This window comes from Phodopus roborovskii, unplaced genomic scaffold (genome assembly GCF_943737965.1).
Source record: "Phodopus roborovskii unplaced genomic scaffold, PHOROB, whole genome shotgun sequence".
NCBI lineage: Eukaryota > Metazoa > Chordata > Mammalia > Rodentia > Cricetidae > Phodopus > Phodopus roborovskii.
In genome coordinates this window covers 5,981,877-5,994,451 of record NW_026126547.1, presented here as the reverse complement: position 1 = coordinate 5,994,451, position 12,575 = coordinate 5,981,877, and the positions used below count along the sequence as shown (strand labels likewise).

Here is a 12,575-nt window from a genome sequence, read left to right as displayed (position 1 = left end):
CTTTCTCTGCAGGAACAGAAGAAAATTATGAAACAGATACCAGCTCTCTAACCAGCTCCATAAATGGTGTGTCTAACCACAGTCTGCAAGAAGCCATAATCCCTGATAATGGCGTGGATGACATCCCAATTACATTTATCGGGGAAGTTTCTGATGAGCCTGTTGACTCAGGGCTATTCTCCAGTAGAAGCAATAGTGCTGCTGCTTGTAACACAGGGGCCATTGCCAGCCAAAGATCTCACCTGTCTCCATTTCAGAATGAGCATCACCAGTCATATGTAAGGTCAAATAGAAAAGAGCCTGAACCCTCCCCTCCTTCCCAGGATATCAGAAAGAGGAATCAGTCATCAATCTTAGCCAACACATCTGAAGATGAGAATCCAATTGAAATAGACCCCAGAGTTACTTCATTTGTTTCAAAGCTTTTTATAGATGACCTAAAAGCAAAGGATAAAGGCAAGGTGCATGGTTCTACTCACTGTGAGAAGACACAGGCAGGTCACAGAGTAAATACACTGCCAGCGAATCAAAAAGATGGGAAGGATGAAAACTCCATCTCAGCACCACCTCCATGGTCTCATCATGGCCAAGTCTCAGGGGGAAGCTATGGACTCAAGTATGGCCTCACTACATATAAAATTGTTCCTCCCAAATCAGAGATGAGGTGTTATGACAGGGGTGTGTCCCTCTCCACTGGTGCCATTAAGATTGATGAACTAGGGAATCTTGTGAGTCCTCACATGAATGGCAGCAGGACCATATCCCACTCATCAGCTGTTGTTGAAACAGATGGGCAACCTATTGGAAAAGTCAAAGAGTTCTGGAGGCGCAACTCAATGGAAAAATACCTGAATGGACCAGCAGAGGCTACAGCCAAAAGCTCCACCACCATCACCACCACTGCCACACCAGCAAAACCACAGCAGGATAATGGCCTGAAGGCAGCCTTCACGCTGCCCACTCCCCAGCAGCAGCCTGTTCCACCAGAATATGGGGCAGACCAGGAGGATGAGAGAAGCCGGCCACGTACAACAGTCTCTTGTCATGTGAAAGTGCCAGCAGCTAACTCCACAGAAGTCACATTCCTCAAGCCTCAGAGAAGAACATCCAGCCAGTACATGGCCTCTGCTATTGCCAAGAAGATGGGGCCTCCAAAAGTCCATGCTGATGTGGTGAGACCACATAAGAAGATTGCTGAAAAGGGTCATGAAGAGTCAAAGCTGGTTAGACCACCTCCCACCGGGAAAGATGATGAAGCTCCTAACCTATACTCGAAGGCACAACAGCATGAGCATGTTTTAAACCAGGGCTCTATCTGCCTTTCCAACAACCCTGGTGAGCAGATACCAGCGGGAGACCATCCCAGGGTGGAGGTCAGAAGCTCATATGGGAAGTCATCAACTCAAGAGTGTCCTGCTGCTGTTCACAGAAACTCTAATTTCCTCCCAGTCAGATCTTCCCAGCGGGATCGTGTTTCTGTGGGACTGAGCTGTGGTTTCAATGAAAAGCAAACTACAAGTAACCAAAAGACGAGCTCAACATCTAACCCCACACAGGCACCAGACAGGATGCACCCACCCCCTCTGCTCTTGGCAGAGGCCCGTGACTCTGGGAGGATACTCATGAATGGTTCTGCATGGCCCCCAGGAAATTGTGAACCTCCTCACTGTCTAAAAGAGTCTAGCCCTACCAGCTACATCATCTTACAGACAGAAGAGAAGTCTAGTCCGTTAACTACAAATGTTCAAGACACAGAGGATGCTCTACCATCCAGCATTTTTGGGCCAAAGAAAAAATTCAAGCCTGTTGTTCAAAGGCCAGTTCCAAAAGACACCTCTCTGCACAGTGCCCTAATGGAAGCTATCCACTCATCAGGAGGGAGGGACAAGCTCCGCAAGGTGAATGTGGTGGGCATCAGGGGTCAGGTACAGGGAGCGCCTGAGCAGGGCTTTCATCCCCATGGTAGATCTTGAGAATGGGACTGAAGGAAATACTGCAAAGACAACACTGTAGGTTTGCTGGTTTTGTTTTAACTACATTCTGTTTCCTTCTTCTAAAACATTTGAATCAATGCACTAGAGAGGCCGATGGGCTTTATCTTGTTGGGCTCCAGAAATCCAACAGAAAAGATGTCAATCAGTAAATATCCATCCACTAGGCCAGAGCAATAATGAGGCCAGTGGGTGGGACCATCTGTACTCCCATCCAGAAGCACTTTGTCAAGCTTTGTGTTATCATAACAAATTACCTGAAAAACTTAGGAAAGGTTTATCTTGGCTCAAGGTTTGAAGGGTTGAGTTCATGGTCAGTTGTCTTGTTTCTTTTGAGCTTGTAGCAAAGCAACACAGTGTGTTGAGAACACATGGCAGATCAAATGCTCGCCTCATAACCAGAGAAATAAATGAAAGACAAGTGTCCCACCATCCCCTTCAAGGACTTCCTTCCAGTGACCTTGGATGTCCCACCTTATGCCACTCCTAAAGTCTCCACCAGCTCCTTGTGGTAACAGGCTGAGGACTGTGCCTTTTGTGAGCTTCTGGAGAACATCTTGACACTCTGAGATAGCAAGACTCAGGCAGGGCCATGTATTGATGAACACAGCTAAACATTCAGAGATCTGTGTTGCAGTTTGGTTTCACTGTTGTGGGAACATCATGAGGTGTCACACAAAGCTTGTATGACAACAGGGCAGCACTCAGCAGGGACTTCTTCCTACATCAAATGACATTAACAGGAGATGAAAAGGATGCTGCTGTTGTAGCAGACCTCGTCATTTGGGAGATAGCTAAGGGAATACCATAGAACCTATAGAATAGTAAATGCATGATACAATAACATAGTCACCCACTGTCATAATCCAGAGTTACAACTGTATGTAACTGTGTGTCATACCTCTCTAGATTTCTACCAGTACAATGCGTAGGCTTGCCTACATTCCAAATACCTGCAAAAGGCATTACAGTGGGATATTACTATGGCTACAGTGTCACTGAAAGACAGGAGTCTTTCAGCCCTTTTTAGTCTTAAGAGTCTTCTGTCACAGTGTGGTATATTATTGACTGAAACTTTATGTGATGGCATTGCAATGTCATTCTACAGTAAGAACAAAACAAAAGCAAGAATTTTGAGATCCTTTCCATATCAGCTCATTTAATACATCAAAATATTATGACTAAGCCAGTGCTAATAATGAAGAGTTATCTCCTCTCATTTTCGTTGAGGAAACAAGGTAGGCTGATCCTAAATGTACTGGCCCAATGTCACCCAGGAACATTCTCATCCAGCTTTAGAAGATTTCAGTGTATTTATAAGATTTACATGTCATCTAGAGAAAGATAGGATAGCAGGAATAATCTCATAGTAAGAGACAATTGATGCAACCCTAAATCTGTAGCCTTTCATTCTCAGATAGCTGCCCCTCAACTGACTACAGGATTACATCATGGTAGCCCATAGAAAGCTGAAGGTATGCTAAGTTGAAAAACCCTTAATGAACTGAACTCTAGTGGGCTTAGCCCCACATCCCTGCATGCGCTCAGAACACTTCCATCATCCTACATTTGGGCAACGTAGTCTAGCTCAAAGCCTGGTCTACACATGTTGAATGGCTCAGTAAAATCTCCGAATACTGTGCTGAAACTAGAAGAGAAAATGGTTGTGCACATATGCTTTGATGCTGTGGCTGAGTTGAAAGCTCTTCTGGGACCCTCTGAATGTACCTTTAAGCAGACAGATTGAGTGGAATTAACGCTATAGGCCTCCGCTGAAAGGGAGTTAGCATTTCCTTATTGTCAGAGTGAAATATGTTAACCTTGTTAATATTCTAGACTACAGAACATATTTCAGAAGGAAGGCCAAAGAAACCATCCTACATGGAGACAGAGAGTGAGCGATCTGCCCTTCTGGCAGCCATCCGGGGCCACAGTGGGACTCTCAGCCTGAGGAAGGTAAGAAAAAGTGCCTCCCATACGTAACAGGTTCAAAATACTGTCTACCCTTCTCCACAGCAACCTAGGCCAGCACCACCAAGTGTCCCTTACTCTGGCTAGATGCCAGTCACCATCAGAACTGCAAACTCTACTTACTTGGCACATTGTTACCCAACTCCAGGCAGCTGTCATGGCTACTGCTCATAGAAAGTGAGAGGTCGCCAGCATTTTCCTGCCTTTTTTGCAGGCCTACCCTGTACACTAACACTTTCCAAATTCTCTCATGGTCATGATATTGGGGTAAGAAAACTAGGCCACTGTCTGCCCTCACAGAATGAGGCTGCTGTGAATCTAGCCCTGAACATGTACAACTGTAGACAAAATATGGAGTTTAGAAGCAAGACAATGCACCTGTAGCTGTCATACATGGGATTTAAGGAATGATGTGACTTGTACATTTCTGCTGTGCTTTTAGTGGATATCAACCCCCACCCCTAGTTATTCAAGTTTGTGTGCCTGGCTTCTTTTTCTATCCTCCGTGTGAAGAGAGTACTCTTGCCGTACATGGTGCCTTTGAGCTACACTTTGGAAGAGCACAGGGATATGTGTATAAGTCATCAGGAGATGGATGCCTGTTTCCTGTGGTTCATCGTTAAAGGGCTGTTTGAGGTTGACTGTGAAATGGGTAGCTATGTACTATAATCTTAGAAAGGACCTTTACACAAATTGTAACTGCCTGAGTCTGGCAGACTGCTGGAACAAGGCAACAGAGATGGGTGCCTTAGAAACAACAGGGGTTCATTCCCCACAGTTCTGGAAGCTAGAAGTCAAAGATCATGGCAGCCACAGAACTGGTGATGCCTAGAGTTGTCTTTGTGGTTCCTAGTACCTTCATACAAAGGCTTCACATGACAGTCTCTTTTATAGGGTATTGATTCTATTCATAGTAATCCCACATTTATGATCTCATCGCATTTATGATGCCATTGCCATGATGTGTCACACATAAGATGGGGTACATGAGCACTCACTGTAGTAATCATTTAAATGTCTCATTAGGTGTCATCCCTTGCCTCTGAAGAGCTTCAGAGCTTCCGAGATGCTGCGCTCTTGGCTCCAGGTTTGGACAAAACTCAGCAAGAAGACCATGGCCTTCCACCCCCACCTGTCCTGCCACCACCACCCCCTCCATCCTCCCAGGCCTCCATATCAGTTTCCAGGTTCAGCACAGGCACCCTCAGCAACACAGTGGATGCCAGGCAAGCCTTGATGGATGCCATCCGCTCTGGCACAGGAGCTGCAAGACTGAGAAAGGTGAGCATCAGCGTGGGTAACAGAAATGGAGGTGAAGCTGACTGTGCAACCCAGCTTCTGGAGGGCACCACTGAGGGCTGGGCAGAAAAGAGCTGACTCAGGATGAAAAAAGCCAGCTCTGCATGCTGCCTGGTGCCCATGTGGCAATGTTTAAGCTGAACCCACTCCTGTCCCCCTTCTAAGCCCAAATTAGCGCTAGTGCAGGGACAGGCTGAGAATCCACTTTGCTCCCTGGAGCTCCTACTGGGAATGCATCACCTTTAGCCTTCAATGACATCACTTATCTCCACTACCAACTTTCATCTGCCAGCATAATGCATAGCTCTCAGGGAATTCAGAGTCTTACAGCAGAGCATCAATTTTTTTCTTCCCTTGGGTCTCTTTCTGTACAGTCTGATGCAGGCAGGCATGCATACCTGTTTCCCACCTAGACACTGTAGAGAACTGCAGCCCCCGAAGCAGTAAAAATTCCACCTGGCTTCCAAGCTGTGCTTCATCTCAAGACTGCCCTGTGAGCTCACTGACTTCCGTAGTTGCACATGCCTCCTGGATATGGAAAGTTATGCTAATAACAACGAGGCTAGGGGACTTTAGATTTTTCCAGGAGATCATCTCTGCATCTAAAACTGTGCTGTCCTTGAAGAGGTCTATAGAAAGTTAATCTTCACTTCATATGTGAAATGCACAAAGCTAGAGAATTCAAGTCTCTTGGACTGGACTTAATGCAAAAGGTACTTGTTGCCCAGGCTGTGTCCTCCCAAGGCTGGGCCTCTTTCACATAGGCTGCTGTTGCCTTGAATAAGACAGACAGAGCTCGTTGTTCCCCAATTAGAGGTCTAATGGGAAAGAGGAAAGGAAAGGTTGCTAGGACATGGAGCTGGGAAAATCTGTCCTTCCCTCATCACTAGTCATGGGCACCCCTGAGTAGCAGTTTTCCAAACTCCCTCACAATCCATTAGGCTCAGTTCCCTGATTAACCACCATCTGCCTGGGCCTGTCCTATTTTGAAGGCAGCCATGGCTAGGAAGATGTGACTGTGTAGGCATGCAAGAAGTTACATTTCCTATTAAGGATGTAAACTATCTTCACTGAAGGTATAGCCCACTTCAGGTCCTTATCTAGCAGCACTGCAGGGTAACAGGCTTCACACAGGCTCCTCAAGAAGGCACCTGGGACCTTTATTTTGGGGCCCTTTTGGTTTCCCATGTCTATAGAATTGGTGTATTTTTGAACTTGTGTCATGGATGATTAAGATGGAGTCATGGGAGGCAGAAGACTGTGAGTACAACCCTGAGTCTCCTCTGGGCCCCAGGCAGCCATTTCCCAGAGGCTGAGTTCCAGAACTGGTTGCTCTGAACCTCTTGGAGAAGTCCTAAGTAATTTAGTGAGGACCATTTAGTGAGGGCTGTGTTTCTGAGCTCCTAAAATCACATTTCTTAACAAGAAGTCTATAGGTGACATCTGAACCTGAATCAGACTTTTCAGAAGTTAGAACCCATACATCAGCTGAGTTAAACTGTCTACAAAGGGACTTTGCTCTAAGTAATGTTTGGGATAATTATATGTATTCTTTACTGCCATATATATTCTGGAAAACACTGAGTATAGCCTATCTGACGCTTCCCATCCTGCCCTTTCTGTGAGCTAGTCAACCATGGTTTGATAATATCAAGAGGAAATTCCTAGGAATTCATAATTGGTGAAGTATAAATAATTTTCATTATAACAAATGGGTATTAGTATTATATTATTAATGTCTTCCAGTGCCTAATATGTTTTATAAGCTTTTCAAACTCATACTTGTGTGGACATACACACTTACTCTCAATAGTTACACACATCTCACCAGCTGAAGCTTTTCAAAATAGACACTTTCTCCTACAGGGTTGAAAAGACCTCTGTGTCAGGAGGAGCTAAAAACCAAGGCAATACAGCTTAACAAGTGGTAGTCTACACATTTAATACTCAGGCTTGCTTTCCCTGAGACTGATTTCCTCTGCCTTGTAGAAAGATAAAAAGAAGCAAAATTGAAATAATCTGGAAGAGTAGACCAAGTGATCAGGAAAGTTAAGAGGTAGACATGAAGGACAGAGAATGAGAGGGGCTGCAGTAGACATGGCCAGCTGAAGGTTTGGAGGTGAGGAGGAAGCTGGCCAGTATACACCCCAGGCATGCTTGGAGGAAAGGTCAGTAGAGCTAACATGTTCTAGCCAGCATAGGAGACACAGCTGTCATTTCCCACATGATCTCAGCTTTCGGTCAGCTGCCTACATGGAATCCACAAGACCAATGATTATTTCTTGGACCGACTTAGCTCTTGGGTTCCCCTTATCTATTCTGGAAAGTCAGTATATGTTTAAGGATTTACATAGCATATTTGTTTATAAAGTGTTTGGGGGCTTTAAGTTGGGTCCTGGGTGATATGGGGCAAGATGACACTGAACAGATTCTTGTCACTCTAGCTGTCACTATTGAAACCAGATGACCTCTACCACCTACTGCAGAATGTGGCTGATGGGATGATAGACCCTCATAAGCAGCCCCTCCCAGCCCCTCATGGGCTACACTGTCCTTTCCTGGGCAGTCGCTGGATCTCTAGAATTCCCCCACCTTTGTGGCCAATGGTTTGCCTTCCTCCTGCCATGTTTTCTGTGGAGCACTAGACCTGGGGCATCAGGTAAAGGTTCAGGTAAAGGTTCCAAACAGCTGGTCAGTCAGAGCTCTCCTGCTGTGTGGGCCACGGACTGTAATGGCTTTGGAGGTGTCAAAACATGCAGCTATTTCTTTAGTGTCCTTCCCCTCTTAGTTCTACTGACCTTAAGGAAAATCCAGTAAGTCAGTGGCAATTGCAGCCTGGGCTGAGCTCTCTTCAGTTAAGCTTCTGTGTGACTCTTCACACCTGGGTATTCACTGTGGCTCTTCATACCTGGGTGTTCACTGTGAACCTTCACACCTGGGTATTCACTGTGGCTGTCACACATGGGTGTTCACTGTGGCTCTTCACACCTGGGTGTTCACTGTGGCTCTTCACACCTGGGTGTTCACTGTGACCCTTCACACCTGGGTGTTCCCTGTGGCTCTTCACACCTGGGTGTTCCCTGTGGCTCTTCACACATGGTTGTTCACTGTGGCTCTTCACACCTGGGTGTTCACTGTGACCCTTCACACCTGGGTGTTCCCTGTGGCTCTTCACACCTGGGTGTTCCCTGTGGCTCTTCACACATGGGTGTTCACTGTGACTCTTCACACCTGGGTGTTCACTGTGACCCTTCACACCTGGGTGTTCCCTGTGACTCTTCACACATGGGTGTTCACTGTGACTCTTCACACTTGGGTGTTCACTGTGACCCTTCACACATGGGTGTTCACTGTGTCTCTTCACACCTGGGTGTTCACTGTGGCTCTTCACACCTGGGTGTTCACTGTGGCTGTCACACATGGGTGTTCACTATGGCTCTTCACACATGGGTGTTCACTGTGTCTCTTCACACATGGGTGTTCACTGTGACTCTTCACACCTGGGTGTTCACTGTGGCTCTTCACACCTGGTTGTTCACTGTGACCCTTCACACCTGGGTGTTCACTGTGACCCTTAACACCAGGGTGTTCACTGTGACTCTTCACACATGGGTGTTCACTGTGGCTCTTCACACATGGGTGTTCACTGTGACCCTTCACAGCTGGGTGTTCACTGTGACCCTTCACACCTGGGTGTTTAGTGTGAGTTCCTGCTCAGATGGGCCCTCTAGGATTTTGTGAAAGGCTGAAGTGCGCATCACATGATGCTTCTTGACTCCTGAGAAAGCCCTTTCTGAGCTCAGATCCTGGGGCGGGGCTTCCCTAAGATTCAGAACTTTAAGAACAGAAAACTGACCATAGTATGCAAAGTGGGATGGTTATTCACCCTACTGTGTGTGACTCCTGTCTCATTGGGAAGATGCTGCCCATGATACGCAAGGGTCAGTTTGATGGAAAAGGAGAATTTATCTTAAAGATGACATCATTGTCTTTCAAAGTGATCACAGTTGCCTTGGTGATGTGAGTGGCCCTGTTCTCTGGCTATTGGTGGCTGCCAGTGCAACTCCCAGCTGCCTGCTTTGCTTCTGGTTCCATATGAGGACACATGAAGCTCTGCTATAATCACTCAGGTTTCTTCCTAGCATGTACCCTCTTCTCAAGGATAGGTTTCAGTGCACAACCACCTCCCTGTGACAGCTTCCTCCTTCTCCTCCTTCCAGTCCTTCATTCATAGCCAAGGTAAAAATGTGTTAAATGAATTGAGTCAGGGGGCTTGGAATGCATACCTTGTTTCCTCTTATCTGTGTGTGTGTGTGTAAACATGCACATGGCAGTGCTCCATCCCCTAAGCCTTCAATAGCATCTTCCAGGATGCTGACACAGGGAGATCCATTCAGATTAACAGTTGAGTGAAGCTTCATTGTGATACCTACAAAAAGCACTGTGTCACAGAGACACAGAAAGAGAGAGATAAACTTTCAGAACAACTGAAGGACTTGGTGAGAATCCCCACCCCCACCCCACGCAGAGAGCATAACAATCTCCTGCTCTAGTCCCCTGGGAGGAAAGGCTGTGGCTTCCATTTGATAAATAGGCAGGTGAGGTGCTGATATCCTATGACTTTTCCTGGCAAAACTTTCCTAGGTCAGCACCTTTGCAATGCCCAGACATCTTATCAGCTCCTGGCCTCCTTGGCAAATGCCCATGAGCCACACTGAGCTCACACAGCACAGGTGCCCTCTTTCCCACTACAGGCATCACAGATGTAGACACATGCATGTCATGTCTCTTGATCTCTACAGGAAGTCCCAAGAACTGATTAGACATGTGACATTATCAGGAGGTCCCAAGCTAGGGAGGAGAAAAACAAACCTCTTCCTTCTCAGTTGAAGAGAACGCCATGTTCCAGGGACCAGGGAACAGAAATGTGTGTCAGAGCAGACCTGACTCCCAACTAAGTACAGTTTCTTCAAACACTGGGCCCAGGTTGTTCATCGTGCAAGCCTAGCTATGTGTAGTTAAATTGGAATGGCTTCAAGACAGGCAGTCAAGATACTCCTGTGACAGCTCCCCAGGTTACCTGAAACGGAGCTGGGGTAAAGCATGTTACAGAACTGCTGGGTACATTCATCCTTCTTGCTTTCACATCCACTCTCAACTCCCCCCAAAGGATCCCTCAGTCACAGGCTGGCTTAGTGTTCCCACATTGTCACTATATAATTTTCCCTTCATAATGCAGGTCATAGCTCCGAGTTCCCTGAGAACTAGTGTAAGTCCTGTTGGATGTAGGCCTCTGCTTGCACAACATGAACTTGCACAACAAAACTCACCCATCATTGTATCATCACCCCATCCATAGCTGCTGGGGTAGAGTGGGCATTGGGTTACAAGCTGGAAGAATTAAGAGAGTATGCCTCATTCATGGTATGCTGCAACATCCCAGCCTTCTTGTTACATCTTGCTGTATATATACTGAGAGCCCATGAGAATCAGGAGAAAACCTTGCCGGATATCCAATTCAAATTGCAAGTATATACCCTCCTTTTGGGAAATAAAATGACCTTTGGGCATCCCCAGTCTTACTTCCTGACCTGTTTGCACCCTCAGCTGCCAACTAGCTGCTGCCTAGAGTCTGTCCACCCAACCTGGAAGAAAATCACTTCACTCGAGAATTTCCTGCTCTCTGGGTGATTTCTTTGGGCCAGAAGCACTATTGCTTTCTCCTTTCTCTGTGCAGGGAATGGTCTCCTCAGCAGGTGAGGAAGAAAAACAAAAGTGAAATGCTTTTGTAGCATTCTGTATTCTCTGGTGACCCCTGGAGAACTTTTCTTTTTGTCTAGACAAAATAATACAAGATTCTTTTAGGGAGCATGCGTCCTGGAGGAGGTTCTGGTGTGTGGCATCCACACTGATCTCTGCTTTGACGGCTTCTCCCATCAGCACCACCTCTCTCCTCCTCACCACACACTTATCTCCCAGGCTGCTGCTGGTCTGCTGGCCACAGGGACAGACTCTCAACAGGACAATTGTCCCTAGCGCTAATCTAGGCAGTAACTCAGCAGTGTAGCTAAAGCCCGAGCTGACATCATTTGCTGTCAGTAATGGGCAAGCTTCATTGACAGTTACTTGCCTCCCTAAACTTGCTTCATTGAAATTCTAGATAAATATTTCCCATGCTGTCCTTTTGTAGTTTTATTTTTATATACCCCCCCAAAAAAACACGAGCATACTTTTGCCTCCAAAATGTTTTTCATATACTGAGAACTATTCCAGCCCATGTTACATCATCATATTGGTCTTGCTGATAGTACACTTGACTTCCAAATCTTCTACACTGCATGTCAGAGCAACAGACTAGAAGCTACTCTGCCTCCTCTGTCTCTCTTCTCCTTCCATCACCAGTTTGCCCTATCCCCACTTATCCTCATGGTTCTAAGAGATTCACCTAGGTAAGGTATCACAATATCCCAGAAAGGATGACCTCAGTACCCTAACATCAGCAAGCTGGGAGTGCTCACTCAGCCTGTAGCTTCATGGCAAATCCTCATTACAGACCCCTAAACCTGGCCTTGGGAAGTAATACAGTCTGCATCTGTGTATTCTCCAGAAGCCCATAGGCTAAAAGAGAAGCCTGATGGGAGCTCTGGCCACTGTTGGCCAGCTCCTTCTGCTTTCTCCTTCCTTCCTGTGAAAGGAGTGTGTGTACCCTGCCACACATACCCTATCCTGTGCCTCCTCCGTGATGTGCTTCCATAGACCCAACACCTTGGACTGACCCAGTTATGGGCTGAAACCTCCAAAACCAAGAGCCACAGCATGTGTGGAAACATGCCAACACAGGAGCACCCTGGAACCATACAGTGAGCAGGGGTGCTAGCCCACCTATTGTGCTGGGCACCCTGTGAGATGCCCTTGGCCACCTGGCAACTCTGTAACAGTGACCTCACTCTCATTTTACCAGTGGAAGACACAGGGGTGAAAAGGGTGTGAGCAGCTCTCAAAGCTTCACCCAGCCAAGGTGCAAGTCTACAGTCCACAGTGTGTTCTCCTGATACTCACACGAATTCTAGTTTTTACATTGTGGGATTTTTTTAAAATGGACTATCTCACGGTTGGCTAGAGGATTTACTTGAAAGCCTGCTTAGGATTCACAGCCATTTCTTATTCTGACTTCTGTAAAATACAGTTCAGCAAGCTCCATTTATTTTGTTTTTGCATGAAGGATTGTTCTTTATCATTTTTTAGAGACATGTTGGAAAGTTGAAATAATTGTGCAGCAAACATCCCTATATCTAGCCCCAACAGCGTTTCAAG

General features: G+C 46.4%; 1 protein-coding gene across 4 annotated transcripts in view; it reads left to right on the top strand.

Moving 5' to 3' along the window:
* The window catches only part of Cobl (cordon-bleu WH2 repeat protein), a 220,974-nt gene that overhangs the window by 199,499 nt on the left and 8,900 nt on the right, over nt 1-12,575 (top strand). For all 4 annotated transcript variants that reach the window (XM_051200605.1, XM_051200603.1, XM_051200606.1 and 1 more), the window contains 3 exons: nt 13-1,898; nt 3,828-3,947; nt 4,989-5,243. In XM_051200605.1, the coding sequence (XP_051056562.1) occupies nt 13-1,898; nt 3,828-3,947; nt 4,989-5,243 (2,261 nt within the window). The remainder of the gene's footprint in view (nt 1-12; nt 1,899-3,827; nt 3,948-4,988; nt 5,244-12,575) is intronic.